Here is a 25,560-nt window from a genome sequence, read left to right on the forward strand (position 1 = left end):
GGGTATATTCTATACTTGATTTTATTGAATCCTCATGAAACTCATATGAGGTAAACACAACTGCCTTCAATTTCCAGATAAGAAGCTGAACTTCAATGAGGTTTCATAACTTACCTAAGACCTAACAGTAGAAAGAGATGGAATCTAATTCAACCTGATATTAAAAGATATAATATTATGCCCTTAAATTCTGTACCATCTTTTATTTTACTCATCCTTGTTTCCTATTTTCATAAATTGTCATAGAATACTTTCAATTTCAGTATAAACAAGGACCAAAGCTCATCTCTAGAAAGTTTAAAACAACTTTCCTATCCAGATCCAGTGTGGATTTTACAGCCCACTTTGTGGTTGGAATCCAAACAGTTCTCTCAGCTCTCTCAGACCTGCAAGCTTCTGTATCTATTTATGAACTTGAGCCTCATCCAGACACCAAGGTTTCTTGAGTAACTTTCTCCTCCTCGTTTATCGCGGTATCTAGTGGATCTGGCACGGCAGCTGTGAGTCACAAACTCTTATTCTTGCTGTCTGAGGGCACAGGGTTGAAACACCTGTGCTTTTCATTTTGCGGTAGCACGATTTTGGAAACATCTCAGCCAATCAGTTTAAATTACGAAATCTAAGCAATAAAAGAGTTAGTGATAGGAATTGCCGTTGAACTCTGCACTGACATATGTATCCTAATAGAGGATCACAGAGGCCGCTGGCACGGCATCTAAGGCACACTGGAATGCTGATGGACTTCCCAAGACCTTCCCATACCCGCCTGACACAGGGCCTTTACTCTCTTCTCATCAAGACTGCCGTTTGCAGCTGGGCCATGGTGGCCTTTAATCCCAGTAATCAGGAGGCAGAGGCGGGCAGATCTCTGAGAGTTTGAGGCCAGCCTGGTCTGCAAGAGTTAGTTCCAGGACCGACACCAAAGCTAAAGAGAAACCCTGTCTCAAAAAATCAAAAGAAAGAAAGAAAAAAAAAAAGAAGGAAAGAAAAATGGCCTTTTTCATGTAATTGCTACCTTTCTGAATTAGTCAAGTCTAAGTCCAAACACTACATTCTAAATCAAACTTCCTCAGCATTTGAGCTGAAATAGTTTTTCTCTGGGGTTCTGTAGGAATGAACTACTGTTATGCAAAAACATCATCCCCAAACATAAACAGTTGAAACAACTCATTGCTCTCATCCTTGAGATGAGGGCTGGACAGTTTCACTAGACGGCTCATCTCTCTGTGGTGCTGACAGACTTACTTACACCTTTACAGCCAGCTGAGCGGCAGTGGCAGAGGAGGACTGTGCTCACCTGTCTAAGGTCATTCCTATGTTTCTCAGAATGACTGGGTAGTTTGAGCTTCTCTCTTTATGATCATGGAGTAGAACTCACCATGCAGTTATGAAATATCACTTTGGCTTCTTTTATTAGCATCACAAGGCCAGCTCAGACACCAAAGGTGAGGGGCCCTGAGAGCAAAGCTCCAATTGACACTTTTAAAATTATACTTTTATTGTTTTAATTTTCTGAAATATTTCTGCAATCTTTCCAGTCATGAGTAGAAAATTTGGAACTATAAGCATCTTTAATCAAATGATCTCTGTAAACTGTGTTGTCTTTTATTTTAAAATTTGAATTGATATTTCATACTAATAAAGTAAATGCAGAGGCAATACAGTTTCCAAACATTCTGTACACAGTTTTCCTATGTTAATGTAGCAAATAACTACAATGTAACTATCAGTAAAAGGAAACCGATCTGTTTCTATCAGCAAGATATTTTTTGGATATGTTGAATGCTTTCTTCTGCACAATACGAAAGGTTTGTGATATAAGGCTGATATTCCCACTGTTCTTGGCCTTGATCAATTGGTTAAAGTACATTTCTTGCTAGAAGGTTACCATGCTTCTTTCTGATGTCAGAAATTACTGGTAGAAAAACCTTGAGACTTTGAAATCTGTGTTCTCTGCTGTAGGATAATGCTCTTGTACACTTAAGGATTTGTCACTTGTATTGGTTTAATAAAACACTGATTGGCCAGGAGCTAGGCAGGAAGTATGGGGGCAACCAGACTAAGAGAATTCTGGGAAGAAGAATTCAGTCTGTAGTCATAACCCAGAAGCAGAGGAAGCAAGATGAAAATGTTGTGCTGAGAAAAGGTAGCAAGCAACATGGCTAAATATAGATAAGAATTATGGGTTAATTTAAGTTGTAAGAGCTAGTTAATAATAAGCCTGAGCTAACGGGCCAAACAATTTATAAATTTATCATTAACACAAGCCTCTGTGTTTCTTTGGGACTAAATGGCTGCTGGACCAGGCAGGACAGAAACTCCCATGTCACAGTTTTCTAACTTGCATCCAGTATATGTCATATTTACTAGTGGATTTTATATGAAACAGTTATAATGATGATGGTTGCCTGCTAGTGGATTTTTTGTATTTTCCTTTACTTTTGTCTTTATATATTGAAATCTACTGGAGAGCTGGTTTTTATTCCCATTTATTTATATCAATATTTTTGTTGTTTGTTGATATTCATTGAGTTGTATTGATTATAATTTAATACTGACTTTATGTTTGCATGCATTTATTTTGTGGTATGTGTGTCTGTGTGTGTGTGGTGTATGCATGTTTGCAAGTGTGCATGAAGGTGTGTGAGCATGTCCATGTGTGCATGGAGATCTGATGAAGAGGACACTAGGTGCCTTCTTTTGCTCTCTTCCTTATTTTTTTGCAGTAGGGTCTTTCGCTGATCCTGGTGCTGCCCATTTCCCAGGTAGACTGGCAGCCAGCAAGTCCCAGCAGCCCTTGTGGCTCTCCTGTTCACCACACAGCACTGGTTTGCACTGACTTTTTCACAGGCATTAAGGATTTCCAACTCTACTCCTCATTCTTGTGACTGTACACCAAGTGCTCACCCATGGAGTTGATTCAAACTACACTTGCCAAATTCGTGAACTGAACTTTAAATTGGAAACTATTTTGTAAATACAGAAACATCCAATAAGCTCAGAATATTCTGATAAATGGAAGATATAAAAATTCCAATTGTATATATTCTTATTTAAAGGTGTATTTATTTGAGCTGAAATACTTTTGAAATTTCTGTCTTTTATCTTTGTTTGGATTCTTTTCTTTCTTTTTATAAGTGAAAAAAACTTACTAAATTATTTCTATCTATGATTTTTCAAAATGTGATATTGTAAAATCTAGTGCAAAATATAATTTTAGCATGTTAAAGAAGAACATCAAGCCAACCATGGTAGCTCATGAATGTGATCTCAACACTCAGGGGATGAGGCAGGGGGATCATAATGATTTCTAGGCCAGCATGGGCTATGGAATAAAACCCAACCTAAAAAGTGAAATGAAATAAACTAGAATTGTTCCTTCCAAAGCTTCTTTTCATGAGTCAAGTGTTTGAAAGTTCATTTACAGAATTTCAAAAATATTTTATACAACATGCGCTCTTATTGTTTAATTTTCAAGCTCATTCTTTGTTTTGGTAAGGACAAATTCCACTGCCTTTCTGTTTATAATATAGTTTTGTAATTGCAAGATGTAAACATCAAAAATCTGAAGCCAATTTTTCTGTTTGCTGAATAGCTTAATTAAAACACTGCAATGCTACTCCATAGGCCTCTTCAAAAACCAGCCACAGCCATTGTAGTGATGGTGAAGTTGGAGTTACCAGTGTTGTGAAGTGAAATGACATGAGTGAAATGTAATTCATCTGCAAAAGCAATATGTGCCCTTAACTGCTAATTCATCCCTTTAACTCCTGTAATATTGATTTTTAAGACATGGCTACAGTAATACTTACAATGAGATCAATCAATTTTTAAATAATAAATTTTCCCAAATTTGTTTCTGGTTCTGCAATTTTTATTTAAAAATTTATTTATTACTAGAATGAACTGACATTCCATATTTGCTTTCTCTATTAACTGATATACCCATCATTTAACTGCAAAACCTTTATTGATGGTGTCACCTCACTAGTAGCCATTGTTTTTATATGCGTTATAGGATCAAACCTTGGAAATAAGTTTGCATGAAATCAATGGAGAGCACATGTTATCTGATGTATGTGAACAATCTTTGGAGTGGTTCGTAAACTCTCTTTGAGCAGCTCTGCATATACTATCACCTTTCTTGATCAATCTCTTTAAAACAATGACTAATGTTTTCTCACGTGATGTTGCCGTTTCTTCAGCAGATATCTGTCTCCTGGTTAGTTTGTGTTTAGTGACAACTATGTTAAGGTCTGTATGGTATACAGGATAAGCATTCTGATTTTCATATGTTCATCATCAACTTTCTAGAGAAGCAGAAAAAGCAATACCTACATTATGTGACTACAATAAGTCTTTATATTTGAAGGGTTTATTGCACAATTATAATAAGCATAACCAAATAATAACAAGAGGGTTGGATATTGTAGTGATATTTTGTTTGTGTTTTAACAAATAAAACTTGCCTGAAGATCAGAGTGCAAAGTGAAACCACCAGAGGCCAGGCAGTAGTAACACACATCTTTAATCCCAGGACTTGGGGGAACAGATGATCTCTGTTAACTCAAGGCCACCCTGGGCTACACAAATTTGATCCATTCTAAAAGAGAAACAGAGTTCACACAAAGGGAATCCATCCCAGCACTTAGGATCCCACGCCTTTAATCCCAGGACTAGTGAGATGGAGACAGGAGTAATATGGATGGATTGAGAGAGGAATATAAGGTGGGAGGAGACAGGAGCTCAGTGAAGTCTGAGGAGCAGTTCAACATGAGGCACTCAGTTTGATGCAGTCAGTCTAGGACAGGATCCCCCCCTTTGGTCTGAGCATTGACAGAGGTAAGAATTCTAGGGATTGGCAGTCCACTTCTCTGATCCTTCAGTTTTCAACCTCTGATGGCTGACTCCAAGTTTTTATTATTAATACCAATTAGAATCCTGCTACAGGACACATAACATACAACAAGTGTCCTGACTCCTGCAGCAGGAACGGCAGAAGCTCCCATGCAAAGCTTCCAGCCTCTGTTGCCCGCACACATTTCATTCACATCTAACTGGAAATCCCTGCATGTCCCACCAACTCTAGCGATTTCCATCCTGATAACCTCATGCTTCTCAGGGGCCATAGTGCATGCCACTCAGCATAGGCCGTGGCACAACTAGCTGCTGCACCCAGTGAGGATGGAAGGGTTTGCAGCCTCAAATACACCTCTAAGGGCCACCAGAACAATTCGGGGCCATTTCTAGCTCCTCAGGTCCATGTGTCCTCACTGTATTAGCCGGCGCCCTGCATGTGGCACTCCAAAGTGCCAGGAAAGGAACTAGGCTGCATTCCAGTTTACCACAGTGCACTATTTCACTCAGTCAAGGTCGTGGAAGAGATGACATCCGAAGTTGAGTTACCTGAATTTCAAATTTGTCTTTAGTACCCTCCCCATATGTATTCCCTACTCCTCCTCTAAATAACCCTTTACATTAGCTTAATCACTTACCATTTTCTAAATGTGGTGCTACTTTCTATTAGTGCTAAATGGAAAGAAAGTACCAAAGAACATCTTTGCCCAACGTGGACCATACTTCTCAGAACATAATGAATAACTTTGCACGTACACAGTATCTTGTAGTCCTTCCTTTGTTCCTATTCAAAATGTTAGCATTAAAAGGTTGTAGCAGCACATAAGCACTCTGATGCGGATCAGACACACACCTTCACTTCAAGAAGAGAGTTCCCTGTGAGCTTAGCAGGGTCAGAGGATATCTTTTCCACTTCACTCTGCCCAACAGTACAACACAGCATCGTCCTCTGTAAGCATGCTGCTGCCCAGACCTATTCAGAGGATGAACTGATGAATGGCTAGGGAATCTCTGCTAATGGGAAGATGTGTACAGTCTCGGAGAAAGAAAACATTATCACGGTTTGTTGGGGATGTTGAACCACAAGGCAGGATAGAATTTAAACCTGCCTGAATCCTTTCATTCGCCTTTTCATAAGATCAGCTTGCTCCCTAAATTTTGGACCCATATAGATACTAAATGAGAATAATTTTGTTCCTTTATAACTATAACTTTAATATCTACAGAAAAGAGGATTCAATAAAGATAGTGTGTGTGTGTGTGTGTGTGTGTGTGTGTCTGTGTTAAAGGGACATTCTGCAAAGATTGACAGCAATGATCACTTGCAGGAGTGACAATGGATTTGGAACAGCACACAAGCAATCCTTCATCTTTACCCTATAGATCCTTAATTGTTCTAATACTTTTGTAACATGCAATAAATGTGAAATTACAAAATGATCATTTAAAAAAGGAATTCATAAGCTACACAGCACTGTGTATTGATACATAAAACTCCTTCAAGTAGTTATTTGCAATGCTGAAGACATTAAGAGAATAGACTCTAAGCTGAATATTTGTCATCTAATATTCTCTGTAGTCCTCTTTAAAAACATTGTCAGAATAAAAACTATAAATGTATAGATATACACATTTATGTGTATACACACATGGAGCATATGAAGGGGCCAGATCTGCAGATCCAAAGTTCTAGGATTTCCATGACAAAAGCAACAATAAGATAACCAAGAGGAATTTCAGTATCCAAATGTAGAAGAAACCAGAGGCCTGGAGCCAGACCAATGGCTTACAAGGAACACTTACAAGTAAAGATGTATGGACTAAATGGGTACACCATGACTCTCTCTGTCACGTTACAGCTTCCAAGCTGAGACCATTTGGGCATTTTTTTGTTTATATTTTTAAACTTTATTTTGGGGAGAGGTTGTAAGGGCAGCTAACAGAAGCGAGCGGACAGGGAGATGAGTTGTATCAGGATGCATGATGTGAAATCCGTAAAGAATCAATGAAAAAAGTTAAAAATAAGAGAAAAAAGAGTAAAGTGGATAATTGAAAATATAGATGGTGTCTAAGTTCTTTGGAGATCACATACTTTTCATGTAAAGTATTTATAGTTTTAAAATCAGTAAATTTAAAAATTTAAGATTAAAAAATTTATTGAGATTGAAATCAGAATAGCTATTAAAATATTTAATTTTTTAAGGACCAAGGAAGTTCCAGCCATAAAACAAATTGAAAGACCATCTTGAAAGCAGAGAGATTGAAAGGGTGAAAACTAAAAAGCAAATTCTCTGCTCAGTGCTACTGAGGGACCTCGGCAAATGGCTATAAACCCATTTGGAGATAAACGTGGAGTTTGTGTAATTACAATGAACCCGAAGGCAAACTCAGCATTTATATATCTCCTGGGAAGCTTTGTGTGTCAGAAACATAAAACCAAAGTACCAGGGGGTTATTAAAATACTGTTTCCTGTTGTACTGTAGAAATCAAGAAAGAACAAACATACCGATTACTTGCATGGCCGGTTCCACGTCTGTTGTGGCCTCTTCCAACAAGGACAGTAGCTTGGCAGAGATCTGGTGGACGGATTCGATGTTGCTAAACAAGCCCTCCACGTCCAGCCTGTCAACCTGAAGAAGCAGAAGCTCTGAGCATTAGCCAATCGGAAGAGAGCCATTGTGTGCACCACACTTCCTCCTGCTAAACAGCAAGGATTTATCCACCAGCCCTCATCTTTCTCTGTGAACATGCTCACTTAGGACTTCTAAATGTAAATGTATAGATTTTCATCAAGGAAATTATGATGATGTATAATACCTCTGTCTTAAAAACCACCAACAAAAATATTTGACTTGAGTGTACAGCACTGTTTCTCAATATAAATAGGATTGGGAAGATTTAGACGGAATGGCATTTTTATTAGCTGTCCTCTATGCAAGCATGAACCAGTAAACTTAGAATATTTTACTGTCAAGATGGAACAATGGCTTTGTGGTTAAGAGCACTTGCTGCTCTTTTAGAAGACCCAAGTTCAAATCCAAGCACCACACCTGACTACCCATAACTTCCTGTAACTCCAGTTCCAGGGGATCTGATTGATACCTTCTTCTGGTCTCCTTGATACATATGTCATAACCCACAAACACACACACACACACACAAATAAAAATAGGAAATTTTACTGTTTTCACAGCAGAACTCAAACTATATCTTTTTTCAAGTAACTATTTTCAAAGCGGTTTTAAACCACAGAACTGTTGCCAAATAAATTTTCCTTTGAGATAAATATACTAATTAAGGGTTTGTCATATGTTATAATCTCAAGCATATTCTCAAAACTCAGTGTGATCATTCTTATACTCATATACGTTTATCAGGAAATCTTACTTATTCGTTTTTCACCAGATATGTCCTAGGTACCTTCCATGTACTAGGACATGTAGGAGAAATTGCAAGCATATATTACCACATTTCACTATTTAAGACGATGCCAAGGACATGTAGTGGACGAGAGATCTGATCACAGGGAGTGATGACTAGAGAGAGGGCTTAGTTGACTGTGTTCAGTAATCTTAGTGTGGTGGCAAACACTCTGATTTGGTCTTAATTTTAAAAAGTATTTCGTCTGTCATAATTAAATCATGCTGATTCAGGATACAGTTGCATTGGTGTAGGATCAGCTGAGGTTAGTATACAACAGAAAAACAGGAATTAGTGCCATTTCCCATGGTTTATTGTGACTAAGGTCATGGATGAGCAGCAAGAGAGGAGTTGCTGGGGTTCTTCTGATGAAGGCTGAAGATTTTGTCCTCAAAGTCTGTTAGAGCAGAGAGAAGTGAGCAGTATATTGGTCTTCTTCGGGACATGAGTCAGTGTGTTCTCCGTCTCGTACATGCCTGTTATTTTGGTAAGCACATTCTGTCACTGAAGTTGAAAGGATGACTTCACATTGAACCTTTGTCAAACACCATGACTGCATGGGTTATTTCTTATGCCACACTGCTATACTTCAGACATTTATCTCATTCATCCCTGAGAAATTTCTTGTTCCCATCTCATCACCACTGTCCTTGAGATAACCCCCAAACTCACTTGTCATGAAATCCATTCTATTACATATTTCAGTCTAACCTTAGGCAGCCTTTCCCAAGTACTTTTTTGTTGTTGTTTTGCTTTGAGACAGACTTTTTTCTATACATAGCCCTGGCTATCCTGGAATTCACTGTGTGGTCCAAACTGGCCTTGAACTCACAGAGATCCTCCTGCCTCTGTGTCCTGGTGCTGGGCTTAAAGGTGTGTGGCACGGTGTTCAGCTTTTACAACTACTTTTATGTATTCTGAGTTTATTAGGACCGAGTGTAGGTGTACTTCAGCGGTGAAGTGCTTACATAAAGTGCATGAAGCCCTGAATCTGGCTCCTAGCACTGAAAAATATATTGCTTAAATAAATGATCTACATCTCTACACAACTAACTGCTACATTGTGATTACAATCAAGACTGGCTTTTAGGTCTCTAATCCAGGGTCCCCAAGAATACCCCTTCATTAAGGATTCACTGAGGAGGGAAGGAGATGTGTGGCTCTTTTATAAGGAATCTAGGACTTTGGGGGGGCTTCTGTTTTCTCTCTCTCTCTTTTTTTTTTCTTTTTTGGTTTTTCGAGACAGGGTTTCTCTGTGGTTTTGGAGCCTGTCCTGGAACTAGCTCTTGTAGACCAGGCTGGTCTCGAACTCACAGAGATCTGCCTGCCTCTGCCTCCCAAGTGCTGGGATTAAAGGCGTGTGCCACCACTGCCCGGGTGTTTTCTCTCTTATAAGGCATGCTCAATATCATACAAAATGTGTAGACACACATAACGATTACTGACTCATGTTAGCTAACATGTATGAAATTATCATTTAATAATTTTCTATCAACTGGTCAAAACCATATAGACCTATTGTACCATGCAATCTTTTTATTATTTATCAGTTTGAAGTGCACTGTGAAATATGAGTCATCTTGAAGAAATACAGAGTAAAGCAAGGTGCCATGTGTGGAGTTATGCACAGAGATTAAGACAGATCCAGCACCGTGACCTTGCAGGCCTACACCCACGTAAAGATGAGCAAGCACCACTCACAAGCTAGCCGTCATCTCTTAACTTCTTCAGTTTCTGCTGGCTTTTCACCAAGTTGCCACTTCTACCTTTTATTTGCCAAGGTCACTATCCTGTATATCTAATTTAGATTCTAAATCCATTTAGCAAGAATCTAATACTACTTTCTATCTATAATCTTAGCTCAGTGCAACAAACTCTGAACAACAGAAACTTAGTTTTTAATTCCATTTCTTCCTGAAGGACAGAAAGGATTAAAACATCAATTGGCCTGGTTTCAATCCTATCACCACGGGCCCTTGGGGACTCTGTGAATCATAAAATGAATTCACATCCAGGCACGGCTGTGCCAAGGAACAAACAAACATCTGGTCCAAATCGGCTTTTAAAAGTGATAGATGGTTTTACGATTACTGTTATAAATTCATGGAAACATACACATATATTTATTAATCATTTACTCAAAACAGGCAATGTTCTAAGAGCTTAAAATCAAATTCTACTTTAAGTGAACTAAAATTTACTTTTGAAAAAAGTTTAAGAAAGTACTATCCTAAGACAAATCAATAGTTATTCAGATCTATGTAACAGAAATTAAAACTGAGTGTTGATGCTGAAAATTTAATGTGTTATTTTGCAGAAGTGTTTATCATGGGATATATTTCAAATAGAAAGTTTACATCACATTCAAGCCATTACAAGGATTTAAAACAAGGTAATGTAGTAATTCTGTTAGCTCTTTATGGTTCAAAGGTACTTTGGCTATCCATGATATTTTATAGTTTCATAAAACTTTTATCATTCTTTTTTCTATTTCTGAGAAAATATCTTTGGAGTTTTGATAAATATTTCTTTGTGTTGTAGGGACATTTTAAGAACAATATTTTTCTGTCCAGAAATATATTTCTATCTTTCCATTTATCTATGTCATCTTCAAATTCTTACTAACATTTTTAGCAATTTCAGTGATTGTTTAAATATGCCATAATATTTTAGTTAGCAAAGCGGTATAGTACCAACATAAATCTAGACACATATTCCACTAAGCAAAGCAGGGAGCTAAGAAACAGACTACACATTTATGGTCAATTGATTTTAACAAACAATGAAGAAAGGACCTTCTCAGTAATGTGCTAGGAAAACTGACTAACCACTTTGCAAAAATCAACTCAAAATAGACTAAAGGTTCAAAAGCAAAACCATCAGAGTTAAAATGGACAAGAGAGTAAGCAGTTCTCCAGACAAAACACTAGTAACCAGAAAGTATTTGCCAAAATGCTCAACATAATAAATTACTACAAAAATGCAGAGTAAAATCCCAATGACTTATCAGTTCACATCTGTTAGGGTAGTTATTATTGAAACCATAAACAATAAGAAGCATTGGCAAAGACGTGGAGGAAGGGAAACCCCATGTACTCTTGGTGAGAATGCAAATTGATTTATTCACCATGGAGAACTCTGTGGAGGTGTCATGTGATCCAGACCTCACTTCTAAGATATATCCAAGGGAACTGAAATCAGAACGCCAAACAGAGCACTGCAATGTCATGCTCCTTGTATCATTCACAATAACTAAGAAATACAAACTATCTACATGGATAATTAGATAAATTTTGCATTTACCCAATGGTATGCCATTGGTCTTTAAAAAAAATAATGAAATTTTTTGTGACAATACAGATGAACTTGGGCTAAAATAAATTAGTTAAAACAAATTAATAAATAAATAAAATAAAATAGTGACTAAAATAAATTATTTTCAGCATGAATACTACTTGATTTACTTAGAAAGTATAACAATGTCAAACTTACAGAATAGAGAGAAAAATTATCCCAGAGGCTAGGAGGGGTTGGGAGTTGCTTGTCAAAATCACAAAGTTTTCCTTAGAAGAAGCAAGTTCAAGGGATTATTATTTATCATATATATTATGATACATGGTTGAGAGTACATTTTCGGTGTTTTTATCTCACACACACAAAGATATATTGCTGAGGTGATGTAGCCATTTCATAATGTAAGTGTATATAAAGATATCATGTTTCTAAACCTAAATATATGTGATATTTTTTTTCAATTGTAAAGTAAAATGTCAAGATGTTGAATTTGCACCAAATGTGTATGATATATATGTAAATATGTTCAAATATAAAGTTCTCAGTAAAGAAAAATAGATTTATGAAAGTACAATAATTCAAAGATTTTAATAACTAATGCATAATTACTTTGTACCCCACAGGAACCTGGCAATCTATTCCTTGATTTCCCTGCTTTTTCATCATGGTTCAAGCTCTTTCATGTACTCAGAAATACCTTGTCCTCACATAACACGCTATCCAGTTAAATCAAATTTGGTAAGGATTATATTTGTCTAGGTATTTTCTCCAATTCTCTGTCCTTTCTTTGGCATTTGAGAGGAGTGGCAAGACCCATAGGTCTTTGGTATTATCTGATCCTCTGGAATTCTCCAATCATGTCCCTCTTTTTGCTGTGATAGGCATGTTAGCTAGCTGACCAGTCAATTTGGTATCTCTAAGTGTATGTGCTACAGGCTGAATGCTTCCAATTTCCCTCCTTCCCAGTTCATATCTTCAAATCTTACATTCAAAATAATTGTATTGGGAGATAGGGCTCTGTGGTGGTTTGACTGAGAAATATCCCCATAGGATAAAACTGGACTCTCTGAACATGGCAGACAATGAGAACTGATGAGAGGCCAAGGACAATGGCACTGGGTTTTGATCCTACTTCATGTTCTGGCTTTGTGGGAGCCGAGACAGTTTGGATGTTCACCTTCCTAGACCTGGATGGAGGGGGGAGGACCTTGGACTTTCCACAGGGCAGGGAACCCTGACTGCTCCTGGGACTGGAGAGGGAGGAGAAGAGGTGTGGGGGGAGGGGGAGAGGGGCAGGAGGAGGGGGAGGGAAATGGGAGGCGGGGAGGAGGCAGAAAATTTTTTTTTCAATAAAAAAAAAATTAGAGCTAAAAAAAAAAAAAAAGAAATATCCCCATAGGCTTAGGTATTTGAACATTTGGTCCCCAGTTGGTGCTGGCAGAAGAGGCTATTGGACCCTTAGGAAGCAAAGTTTTGCTGATAAGAACATCACTAGGAGCAGCAAGCTTTGAGTGCCTAAAGCCTCACCTCATCTCCAGTTCTCTCTCTGCTCTCTGTTTGTGGGTGGAAGATGCAGCATCCTAGCTTCCTACACTGGCATGTCTTCCCTGTCATCTTTTGGAATCATAAGCCAAAATAAATTCTTCCTTCTTTTGGCCATGGGGTTTTAATTATGTGCTCTTGTTTTTAAAATTTCAACATAATAAACTATAGCCCAAGTGTATTCTTTTTTATGTTTTATTTTTATTTAGAGAATTTCATACAATGTATTTTGATCACATTCTTTCCCCTCCCCCAATTCCTCCCAGAGCTTCCCCCACTTCCATACCCACCCAACCCTGTGGTTGTGGTCTTTTGTCATAGCAATAAAAAAAAAAGTGGTAGAAGGTCCTTGTGAGATTGCTCTGTCATTGGGGTGGTAACCCCATGAATGAAATAGTAAGTTTATAAAAACTCCTATTTTCTTATTATGTAGCATTATAATGTCTAGGAAGGGCTCCATCACCAGGCATTGAATCTACTGGTACCTTAATTCTGGACTTACAAATTTGTGGACTGTGAGAAACAAACTTCTCTTATTTAAATCACTGTTTATGGCATTTTGCTATCATAAAGGGATAAAATGTAACCGCCTGTTTCTGCAGTTAACTTTGGTAGAACATTGATGTAGAGAAGGCGGTGTAGTGAGGAAAGTTATACCTAATAACATTGTGTTATCCCCTGATTCTATCCTTGCCAAGTAGGAAATCCTTCCCCTCAAACCCACTGGCTCTGTTTACTTAATCTAGTTTGGGTTTTATTTTCTCACATAACCCAATATGTCTAATATAACTTTAATTCTCAGCCAAAAATTATATCTTCAAAGGAAGATTTCATCCTTATTTGTTAGGGTTAATCTTTTTTCTTTCATAACTTTATCAGTCTTTCAAAAATTATTTTAATTGCATAACCTTATAGAATAATGCAATAATTTAATACACATATGCAGTGTGTATAGGTCAAATTAAACTAGTTAACACTTCCATATCCTTAAAACTTTAAAAAATTGGGTTAACAGGTAATGATTATACTTCCTCACCCTTTGGGGCACAATATGATACTGCATTATATGCATGGAATATATATGAATTAAATTGGACCATAACATTGCCATCTCTTTATAACTTTGCATTGGGAGACTTCAGCCTAGACTCTTCTAGTTACGCACACAATATACAATACATTCCTGTGAACTCAGCTCAGGAACTGCTGTTCCTTTGAAACTAGAATTTACTAATCTTAATTGCGCACTATCTATCCTCCTATGAGCCTTGCTCCCAATCTTCCAGCTTCTAGTAAGCATTTTTCTACACACAATGCCCTCTATGAGAGGGAACGTGCAATGTCCACCTAAAAGGGGGGGCATGGAGAATTGGTCACACTGTGACTGATTGATTTCTCCCAACATTCTGTCCCCAATCCTAATCTACTTTCTTGCAAATAAGAGGACGGCATTATTTTTTAATGGCTGGATATGTATAAACAACATTTTCTTGACCTATTGCTGTGGTTTAAATGTGAATGCCCCTCATAGGTGCCTAAGCTTTCATACTTGGTCCCCAGCTGCTAGGACTGTTTAGAAAACAGAGTCTTGCTGGAGGAAATGGATTAGTGTGGGGCAGGTTTTGAAGTTCCATAGCCTGGCGCCACTTAAGGACACCTGCTTCTCTACTGCAGATCCACACCCTTTCCACCATGCCTTCCCAGACACAACGGCCATCCCTTCCTAAACTATAAGCCAGAACAAACCCACTTACATTGCTTCTTGACAAATATTTGGCTGCAGCACTGAGAAAAGTTAGCGTGTACACTGCTGCTCCATTTATGGACATCGGGGTTGATTATAAATCTTAGCTATTGTGCAAACACAGCGACAGAAGTAGACACGCAAATGTCACTAGTGCCCTTTCCCTTGAACATGTGCCCAGAAGAGAAATTATACATCATATGGTAGCTCCGGTTTAATTTCTTGAGGAATCTCATTGTCACTCTTCTGGTACCACCCTAATTCACACTGCCACCAACAGTGTATGAGACACACCCCTTTGCTGACTTGACGTTTATCTTCTTTTTGATAATACCATTCTAACTGAGGTGAGGTGTTGTCAAACTGTATTTTTGACTTACATGTCTATCCTCATTAATGAAGTTGGGCATTTCTGAATAAGTTTGTTGACTAACTGAATTTCTTCCTTGAAAAATAGTTATCCATCCTTTGGCCAATTTGAATTAAATTATATTTTTATTATTGAATTTGTAAAGTTCCTTACATACTCTGCATCTCAATGTTTTGTCAGATTGGTAAGTTACAGTGATTTTCCTTATTTTATAGGCTTGTCTTAACTCCCTTGTTCGTTTCCTTTGCTTGTCCATGACTCTTGAATGTATTATTCTCTGTTTATATTGATGTCCATGCATAGATACATATATTTTATACTTACATATGAGGCATATACATAATATATTTATATTGAAGCTCATCACATACATTATAAATGTTAGAGGGTATAATTATTAGCTTTCTGTCTTGCTGTCCAAACTGAGTTTTCTCAATATATTTGTAGTCCTGGGTTATTCTAATGTCCAACTATGTTTAATACGGCGCTGTGGGTGCACACAATTGTTCAATCAATATTTGATCATTTAAATTGAGTTTTTACAATTAAGAGTTACTTTTGTGGAAGTCTGTAGATTTTATTTTTATCATTCCCTTGGCTCTGAGGAATAAAATAAGCAAATGTCAAAAGTAACTCAAGAAAAACTGAAAATTTAATTTGATTCTTCAAAATATCATATTAAGTGGATATTTTATAATGTCCTACTTAGATCTGGCTACAAGGGCAAACTGTGTTGCTTAGTTTGGCTGCTTGTATTATGTGGGCAGTCTACTGACAGAACCAAGTCTCCTCCTTAGTTTACACTTGGCAAGTATCTGTTTAATAACAAACACTTAAAATGGGCGACCCAGTTAAAATCAAACAAGTCACAAGGAAGGGCAGTTAAACATTCTCAGGTTTCATATACACTCCAACCACTAGCATTTTTTTCCCTTAAGACTAGGAAAAAAAAATCTGGAAATAGACTCTTGAAACTGTTATTTGCCTAGAAATTGTTCATATGCCTTACAGAAAACTGAGAATGTGCAGACAAAAGAAAGCAAATATAATATCTCATTATTCACCCAAAAGTAACTGCTGATATTTTATGTATTTTCTTCAGAACTCTGTGTGTGGGAGTGTCAGGCAGGGTGGCTGCAGGTGTATATTCAAAAGAAGTATATAGCTCAATTAAGCATTTTTAAAACCTTCAAACTTCACATAAACATTGTTTCCTGCCATCAATTACCTCATTCACACTGTTGAATAGGAAGATTATGTGGAAACATTGTGGTCTTCTGGCAAAGAAAATTTGTTTAATTATGTAAAGATGCGTTGCAGCTGCTTAACTATGTAAAGATGCGTTGCTGTTTTACCTTGCCTGCCTAAGATGGGTCTAATAGAAAGCTAAACAACCAATAGTAAGGGAGAAGGTATAGGTAGAATTTCGAGGCAAGAACAGTAAGCAGGAGGAATTTAGGCTGGGGAAGAAAGAAAAAGAAATGCCAAGGAGATGCCAGGGGCCAGCCAGATAGACTTGGAAGAAGCAGAAAAGTTGGACATACAGAATGAAAGAAAGGTAGAAAGCCCTGAGACAAAACACAGATGAATAGAAACAGGTTAAGTTAAGAGAGTAAATGGGACAAGCCTAAGTTAAGGCTGAACGTTCATAGTTAATAATGTCTCCATTTCTTTATTTGGGAGCTGGTTGGCAAACCAAAGAAAATTCCATCTACAGTTTTCTCTGTCAATTTGCCGTTTTTCCTATTTAAGTAGATCTCCTGGATCAGTCCGTGTTCATTCCCGTGATTGTTTCCTCCTGCTACAGTTCATAATGATAATGACTGAGTTTAGGTTACTTGCAGGGATTCTGATGAGTTCTGGGGGAGGAGTGGAGAGATGGCTCAGCAGTTAAGGGCACTTGCTATACAAGCATGAGAATGAGAGTTCAGATCCCAGCACACACTTGATAATCTGAGAGCCCCTCAAAGGCCTGTAACTTCAGTTTCAATGAGGGCAGAGACAGGAAGATGTTTTGGCCTTGCTAGCTTCCGGACTATCTGAACAACCACAACAGAAAATATGTGAGTCTAGGCTTGGGGAAAAACCCTTACTCAAAGGGACAGGCAAAGAGTGATAAAGGCAGACACTAAACACCCTTCTGCAGTCAGCACGTGCATATGGGTGCAATAACCACACACACATATGCATATGTTTACACACGCAGACCCAAATTCATTAACTAATTAATCTTTTTAAAAACAAGTTTTAATGAGTAATAAATATTGAGTTTCTTAATGTTCAATTATTACAACCCTGATCTCAATTTTTACTTTAGGCTTCTAATTTTATTACCACAATTGTGCCTCTTCAGAGTCCCAGATACATACACATGATGTATACACAATACCTGTACAACACAAAAAAAGGAAATCATGTTGCTTTTGAAAAACATGATAGTTGTCGCCAACCGAATGCTTCTGGAATCTAATCCTAGAAGAGCTTTAGTGCTTCTATTTGGAGCAGTTTGGCAAAAAAAATTTGTAGAGTCCAACTTGGATTTTTTCCACTTATCCTAGCCATTACTATTACGATTCAACTGGGGTGCCATTTAACTTGGCCTAACAGATCTTTGGTTCCATGCCCTTCCTAAAGAAGTTCCAGGTATTGACTTACGGTGAGTCCTGGATGCACGCATGCACTAGCACATTCTGAGATTACCTCAGAAACTCTTAAATTCCCATGATGTTTCAGTAGAAATAAGGGTACTGGGAGAGGAACAGAACAGGAGATACATGAAATACAGAGGTGCGAAGGATAGCCCCAGGGGGACATTCCTAGTTGACAGAACTAGCTCTTGGGAGGAAGAAATGGAGGAGGGGATGCTCACAGAACAGATATCACAGTGAGAGGAAAAGAGGATATTGGCATGAAGCCCTGGCAAGCGCTGTGCTTGGATGATTCTCTAATTACTCTGGCATTTACTTAGACAGTTGGCTACTAGATTACAAAGCCTTTCGGGGTAAACCGGTCATTATTTCATCAGGTTTCTCAAAACCGCCGATTTGTATGTGTGAAATTTCTTGCAGAGAAACTAGATTCTAAGCAGCTAATTAAGTCATCCTATCAGCTGAGTCAATATCACAGCAAGACAGCAAGCCTTTAAACAGGTCTTGTAGCTAAGCCACCAAATTACCCAATGACCACTGGATGTACTCTGGGACAGATGCTCACAATTGGACACACCGACATAGCACAGAAAAGAGGAAGTTCTGGGCAGGGGGATCTCAGTGAAGGAGGAAGGATGGAGCCAAAGAAGCAACGAAAGACCAGATCAGGGACTTGTCAGGCTTGAGGAGTCCTGAGTGAAGAAGCCCACTCTATTGTTGATTAATAACGGAAAATTAAAGTGCTTGCAGTGATCTTCTTGGGGTGGGGGTTGCCTGAGTGGCTGGAAGAATGGAGCTGCCATTTTGCTGAGATGAAATAGCCTGCAAGGCCAGTGTGTGCTTCTGTAAGTGACCAGTGGAAACTGGGCAATTCATAAAGAACAGATAAATGTGTACTATAGTTCTAGAGTGTGGAAAATCCATACTCAAGAAGCTCAAAACTAGTGATGGTATCACTGCTCTGTCATTCCATGCAGAAAAAGTGGAAGAGAAGAAGAAAATGCATGAAAGAGGAGTTTTTATTATTTTTTAAGTAAACCCCACTTCCATAACAGCATTAATCCCACCGGGAGAGTAGAACCCCTGGTAACGAATTCCTTCTCCCAACGTGTTGCGTTGAGAATTAAGTCCGATACATGGACTTCAGGGGATGCATGTAACTGGAGACGGGAGACGTGTTCAAAGGAAAATACTACTGAGCACTTTGAAACTGAGACGCTTTCTAGTCACCAAGTAGGGATTTATGCTACCCCAAGTAGGGGTCAGATACATAGAACAGGACGGCAGGTCAACGTTAGGGCTGAGGTTTACCTACCATCAGAACATAGCTGGGATTTATAGCCATGGATGCAGATCAGATGCTCCACAGCGGGAGACTAAGAAAACCAAATCTGAGCCCTGAACTACACTAGCGCTGGGAGATGAGATCAAACCACAGAGGTGGGGGCAGCAGCAGTCCGGGGTTTCTGCTGAATGCAGCAGATAGGTCAGGGAAGCAAGCACTTCCTCCGCTAATGTCTAAAGCCATTGTTTGCTGCATAACTAATTAGCATAGCTAACCATGAACTGCCTTCTGTCACCATCATTGCTAATGTCATCTTGAAATAGGCTGATAATTGCTCTTTGCACATCTATCTGCTTAGGAGGCATTTTCTTGACCTCTTGAACATTCTTCTAGGGCAGGATCATGGCACGCATTCACATGGTACCCAGGCAGAGTGCAGCAGCAGGCGTTGGGCGAACTAGGGTCCTGACAAACATTAGCCATCTTGTTTGTATGTATCACATTCTCCACGAACTAGAGCTCAGTCAATCCATCTGGAAGGGATGTGTCCCTTCTCTGAACTCCAGCTGCACCTATCAATCACTGTCTTGCATTATAACTTCTCCTAACTGCATGAAACCTATCACCTCTAATGACTGGTTCTAAGGGAACTCTTTAATAATAGGAACTGAATTTCATATGACTTTGTATACTTCCATGACCTGAAATTCACTGACTCATTGGTTTGTGGAGTCATCAACCTCATTTGTACCTCAAGTGCAGACTGAAGTCATTACTCACAAAAACTTATTTTTCCAGTCTTTTTTTTCCTTACTGACCCCCTGCTATTTCTGTTTGTCTTGTTTTTTTGTACTCGAAATTCAACTCCGGACTTTATGCCTAGCAAATACGCTACCATTGAGGTACATCCACTACTATTATTATTATTATTAATTTGAGACAGGATCTCACTATTTTGCCAATGTTTGACTTGAACTCATTATGTAGCCAGGCAAGTTTTAGCCTTGCAATACTCCTGACTTAGCAGGTTACAGAGGTGTGCCACCCTGCCGAGGTTACAATTCTTACCCTTAACTGAACATTAGACGTTACCTTGTTCCTAGTCCAGTGTTACTCTTTGGGGTTTAAGATTTACAGTTCTTGTACTGATACACATGTCTACATTGATCTACATCCAAGAAAAACTGGCCACAAGTTCACAAGCTTTTGCATTCATGATGTTTACGTGCTCATTATCATAATCGTGGCCGGAGGAATTTTACTGCTTGCTCTTCACAAATAAAAGCAATTAATATGGTTGTGTGTGTGCATCTCAGTCCTAGGAGGTGATGTACTAAGTACAGGATCAGCCACCTTCTCAGGCTGAATGGGATAGCCCTGGGTTTCAAAGCAGATCTGTATATCACACCTCTGATATCCAGTTCTGAGCACTCCAGTATCCACATGGAATCAGGAAATTTGTTTAGTTATCTTTTATTGACCCAGCGGCTTCTGACCGAACTATAGATTAGAAAAATTAGAGAAAACTATAGTCACCCTCAACATAGCTTTGAGGAAGTTTATAAACATAACAGCAGGAGAAAGGTCTCCGTCAAAACCCAGCAATGCTGGGATTAAAAAAAAAAATCCTTTCCTTTGTGCGAGGAGGGTTCCTGAAGAAGCAAAGATAAGGGAGGCCCCTCCAGGAAAAGAAGTTTCATCCACTGGAACTGGGTGCATCACTTTCATCCTCAACAAATTCTGAATCCAATACAACAGCGAGCTATGTGTCTTCCAGGATGGCAAGACTGAAGTGTCCCTCCCGGGGAAACAGGAAAAGACGGGAAGCCTATGGCTAAGTGTCATCGCTTGAGGGAGGCAGGTTGGACATAAGCACTAGTGGATTCCCATTCTGGAGTTTTAATTTTTGTATTACACAACTGTGACTTTTTTTTTTTAAAAAAAAACTCTTTGTATTTATTTTAAACTTGTATGTAAGCATGTCAGTGTGTGTGTGTGTGTGTGTGTGTGTATGTGTGTGTGTGTGTGTGCATTCAGCTTGTGTGGAGGTCAGAGGACAACTTTGAGTGTTCATCCTCACCATTCACCGGGTTTTGAGTTGCATACAGCAGGTTGCATACATAAAGCTGTTGCTTGAGCTTCTAGGGAGTCACCTGTCTTGCCTCCTGTCTCTCTTAGTGCCACTGGGATTTCAGAGGTGTGCTACTATGTACAGCTTTACACGGTTCTGTGACTCCAAATGCAGGTCCTCACTTGCACGACAAGTGATTTTTGCTTACAGTTTTCTTTCCAGTCCATAGCTCGTCTTCAACAAACAGGAACTTCACTTATCCATAAGGTTTTAGGAATAAAACGATTGCACGGCAGTTAAGAGGCCTGGTTGCTCTTTCAGAGGGCTCAGGTTCCATTCCCAGCATCCATGTGGTGACTAACAATTATCTGTAATGCTAGTCCCAAGGGATCTGGTGCCTTCTTCTAGCCTCCAAGGGCACCAGGCCTGCCATAGTACATGACATACAGGCAGGAAAAAAACCCACACACATAAAATAAATAATAATATAATTTAAAAATAAAATAAAGCTTTAGAAAAGTAAGGAAGACTTTCCTGAATCCATGAAGTCTTTCTACTTCCTTTCTATTTCTCTCTCTCTCTGTCTCTCTGTTTGCTTCATCTCTCTCTCTCTCTCTCTCTCTCTCTCTCTCTCTCTCTCTCTCTCCTTCTCTCTCTCTCTCTCTCTCTCTCTCTCTCTCTCTCTCTCTCTCTCTGTGTGTGTGTGTGTGTGTGTGTCTTTCTGACAGGGTCTGGGTATCCCAGGCTGACTTTGAACTGTCTGCTGATGTAGCCAAGGATGACCTTAAACTTCAGATCCACCTGTTCCTATATTTTGAGTGCTAAGGTAACAGGTGTGTGCCACCACACCCGGTTTCCCACTGGTGTTTTGGTTTCCTCATTGTTTGACTTTCACAATAGGACTTCAAGAATATGGCTTTATCATAGAGGGTTCTTGCCTAGATTATGTGATAAGTATTGGATTTCACACAGAAGAGTTGGCTAAGTCTTAGCTTTAAAAAACAATGGCCCAAACAAAAAGGAAGCTCTAACGTGGCCATATAAATCACAGAGTTCATCATTGTGATGTCATATTACTAACCATGAAAATCAGTATTTCTAAAAAATTAAGGAATATTTGTACCAATATTTAAAGGAAATTTCCAGCAAGAATATGACATTTAAAGTCAGCATAATTGCTCAAAAGATATGATATAAAACAGAATCAGAAACTCAAGTGTATTTCTTTAGAACCCTCACTCCATTAACTTAGTTACAGAGAGTTGACATTATTTTTATTTTCCTCAGATTTCTATTTAATGTAACGCTCCAGATTCATATCTTTTCTGGTCTCTTGCTTCCTGGGCATAATTTATTTTTGTGTAACCATTCTGGCTTTGATCTCTGTGTTCACTAAAGTCTATGAGGTTTTGTGACGGAGGAGATTGGCCTAAGGAATGACTGAACTTTAAAAGGAAGAAGATTGAAGAGGAGGTGGAAGTGACAGGAGGTTGACCTTTTCCTGATGCAGAAGGATTTCTCGGGTATTGAGAGAGATACAATGAGAGATTATTATACACTATAATCTTCTAATGTGTATCTGTATGCCTAATAACTCATTTCAATATCACCAAAATCACAATAAAAATAATCAGAAAATTTGAAATAATGAACAAGGTAAAAGATAAAAAATCTTATCCTTTCATATAAAAGAATACACACATTTAAAGGGATGACTTAGGATGAATGAAAGCGAGGGAGACAGTGAAAATAAGAGCATTAGATTTTAATGAAGCTTTTCATTCAGAAATAATTGCAGGATCTCATAAGCCTTTTCTTGGTTTCCCTTAATGGCACTGCTTAGCAAAACTACAGTTATAGAGCAAAGGATTTTTATGAGATGGGATAGGATAAGTCATGAGTGAAATGTAATGACTGAACAATTAAGACATGTCTAAAATACTCAACCAAATCGTTCCGCTTAGTCCAGAGTGATGTCACGGAAGAAATGGGACTTTAGAAAAAAACTTGCTTTAAGACTGAAGTTCTAATCATTCGGCCAAAATTGACTCTTTAAGATCTAGAATACAACTTGAAAATTTTTGGAACAGTGACATGTATTGTAGTTGGGCATCAGAAAAGAGAAAAAAAATCTCATGGATGCCTTTTTAAACAAAATGAAGAGTCTTTTGACAGAGGCAACAAGTAAGAAAGACAATTTGGACAAGAATTTTTTTCCAAACATTTGCTCACATATAGTTTCTCTTTTGATTACAGAGACTAAATTTTAGCCAACAGCTTTGTGAAGCCTAACTATCTGTCTTCCTTCTGTGTCACCCAGCTAATTGGGAAAGAGGAATAGGTTTGGTCACTACTAGATAAAATATTTCTGCTTGTTCTTTAATCCTATGTTTTAGCAAGCTGTCATAATAGTAATTTTGTCTTTGGTCCCACAACAGCAGCGAGACTGAGTTATGTTCCAAACTCTGGATTTTTGTTATGAGTAGTGAGCTGAGCAGCTGGGCTAGGGAGAGAGGTGGGGGAGGGACCAGGAAGAACTAAGGGTGATTTAGATACGCATCTAAGCAGGCACTCTGAAACCACAGGCTAAGCAAGCAGTTCACCAGCTCTGCCATGTGAATGCAGTGCATGGTAGCGCTTTGGCCACTCATGTGGAAAGACATCCAGGAGCCAAGCACACAGTTACAACCGAGGATTGAGGGATTATGACAGGCATCAGAGATGCCCAGGCCAGTGGCAAGGCTTGGAAGAGGCAGCAAGAGCGGAATGCTTGGAGATTTTCTATATTGAAGCTCTTAGTATCCTTCATAGGAGCCACAACTGTTTACTGTGGTGAGGACAAAGCCATTAAAAGCCACAGCCATCTCAAAGGGCCATAAAAGCCTTCACTGAGCTAAAACATAACAAGTGTAGGTTAGAATTCACAGGAAATCAGCTGGACCGTGTCCATCCTTTTAATACGCAAACTTCCATTTTCCTGTATTTAGATGCGTTTTCATTACTACATGCATTTGTATTTCCCTCCTGCTTTTCTCCTTTCAGAGATAACTTGATCTACACCTGGCTTTCACAGAGTTGATGAGTTCTTCTCACATGTAATCATCCCTGTCAGGGAACAACAACTTCACTCGCCAGAGGCAGGAACCCGACTTTTCTGGGTCCTATAGGTCTTTCCCTCCATTGCGCTTAGCGAGAGGACCATATGCCTATATTACTTCCTCTTCCATGTTCCCCTGTCACAGGCTGCTGTCATTCAGTTTGGACCTTGGGGGACACGCAGGGTAGGACATTGATATATTGTGCAACATGTCACATAGAATAACTACCCCACCTAGACTCTGCCATTGGGATCTTTTAAAACGACCGCCAACTTAAGCATTTCAACACCATCGTAAATTGGGATCTGAGTTTAGAAAACACGAACATGATTTCTTCAAAATTAAAATTGCTTGCTAATTATAAAGAACCATTTTTTTCCCACTCAATATTTGTTGTTTAAGATAGGGCTAATATGAATATATTCTGCACAGGGAAAAGGTTCTAACTGGTATCCACACTACAAATTCAAACTTCAAAAAACATTTGAAAATGTTTGTGCTTAGATAATAAATTAAAATATTCATCATATTTCTCTCTGAGCAACAAAAATATGAATGATTTATTGTAAACTCTTCATTTTCTTTTCTTTTATACTTTGTGTGTGTGTATGCACGTGTATGTGTTCATGTGGGCATGTGTATGAGTGTGTACACATGTAGTCACCTGGGTGAGCAGGTGTGGAGGTCAGAGGTTGATGGGTATCTTTATTGGTTGCCATGTGATTTTTGAAATGGGTTTTCCCACTGCATCGGAACCCACAGAGTGGCTACAATGGCTGGCCACTTACCTCTCCAAGTACCTTCCTTGCCGCTTGCACCACAGCTGGGGTGAGAGGGGAGGTCCGTTTGACTACAGTCTTCATGTTTGTGTGCCAAGCGCTTTACCAACTGATTCATCTCCTTAGCCCCCTCTCCTAATATTTTTCAAATGAATTTTATTGACAACCTTGTTGCCACATAGTATGCAGAACTGAACAAAAGACTCTGAAGAGTTTGGGTCAACATGAAATTACAGATATTTCTCTTGCCACTTTCCAGGGAAGATGCTATTTCATAATTAGACCATCTGTAAGCAAAGACAAGGAAAACACATATAGCCTTGGAAGGGTAGAAATAAACTGGACCTGGTTTTCCTCTAGAGCAGTGGTTCTCAACCTTTCTGATGCTGTAACCCTTTAATACAGTTTCTTATGTCATGGTTAGGGTCACCTAACCATGAAGTTATTTTTA

At 38.7% G+C, this 25,560-nt stretch overlaps 1 protein-coding gene across 1 annotated transcript in view; it reads right to left on the reverse strand.

The window, feature by feature from the left end:
• Arhgef38 (Rho guanine nucleotide exchange factor 38) overlaps positions 1–25,560 on the reverse strand; it is a 90,185-nt gene that overhangs the window by 36,419 nt on the left and 28,206 nt on the right. Inside the window, exon 3 of the mRNA XM_057793989.1 lies at positions 7,365–7,488. Within this exon, the coding sequence (XP_057649972.1) occupies positions 7,365–7,488 (124 nt within the window). The remainder of the gene's footprint in view (positions 1–7,364; positions 7,489–25,560) is intronic.

The sequence above is a fragment of the Chionomys nivalis genome, chromosome 18 (assembly GCF_950005125.1).
Source record: "Chionomys nivalis chromosome 18, mChiNiv1.1, whole genome shotgun sequence".
In the NCBI taxonomy this organism is placed as follows: domain Eukaryota; kingdom Metazoa; phylum Chordata; class Mammalia; order Rodentia; family Cricetidae; genus Chionomys; species Chionomys nivalis.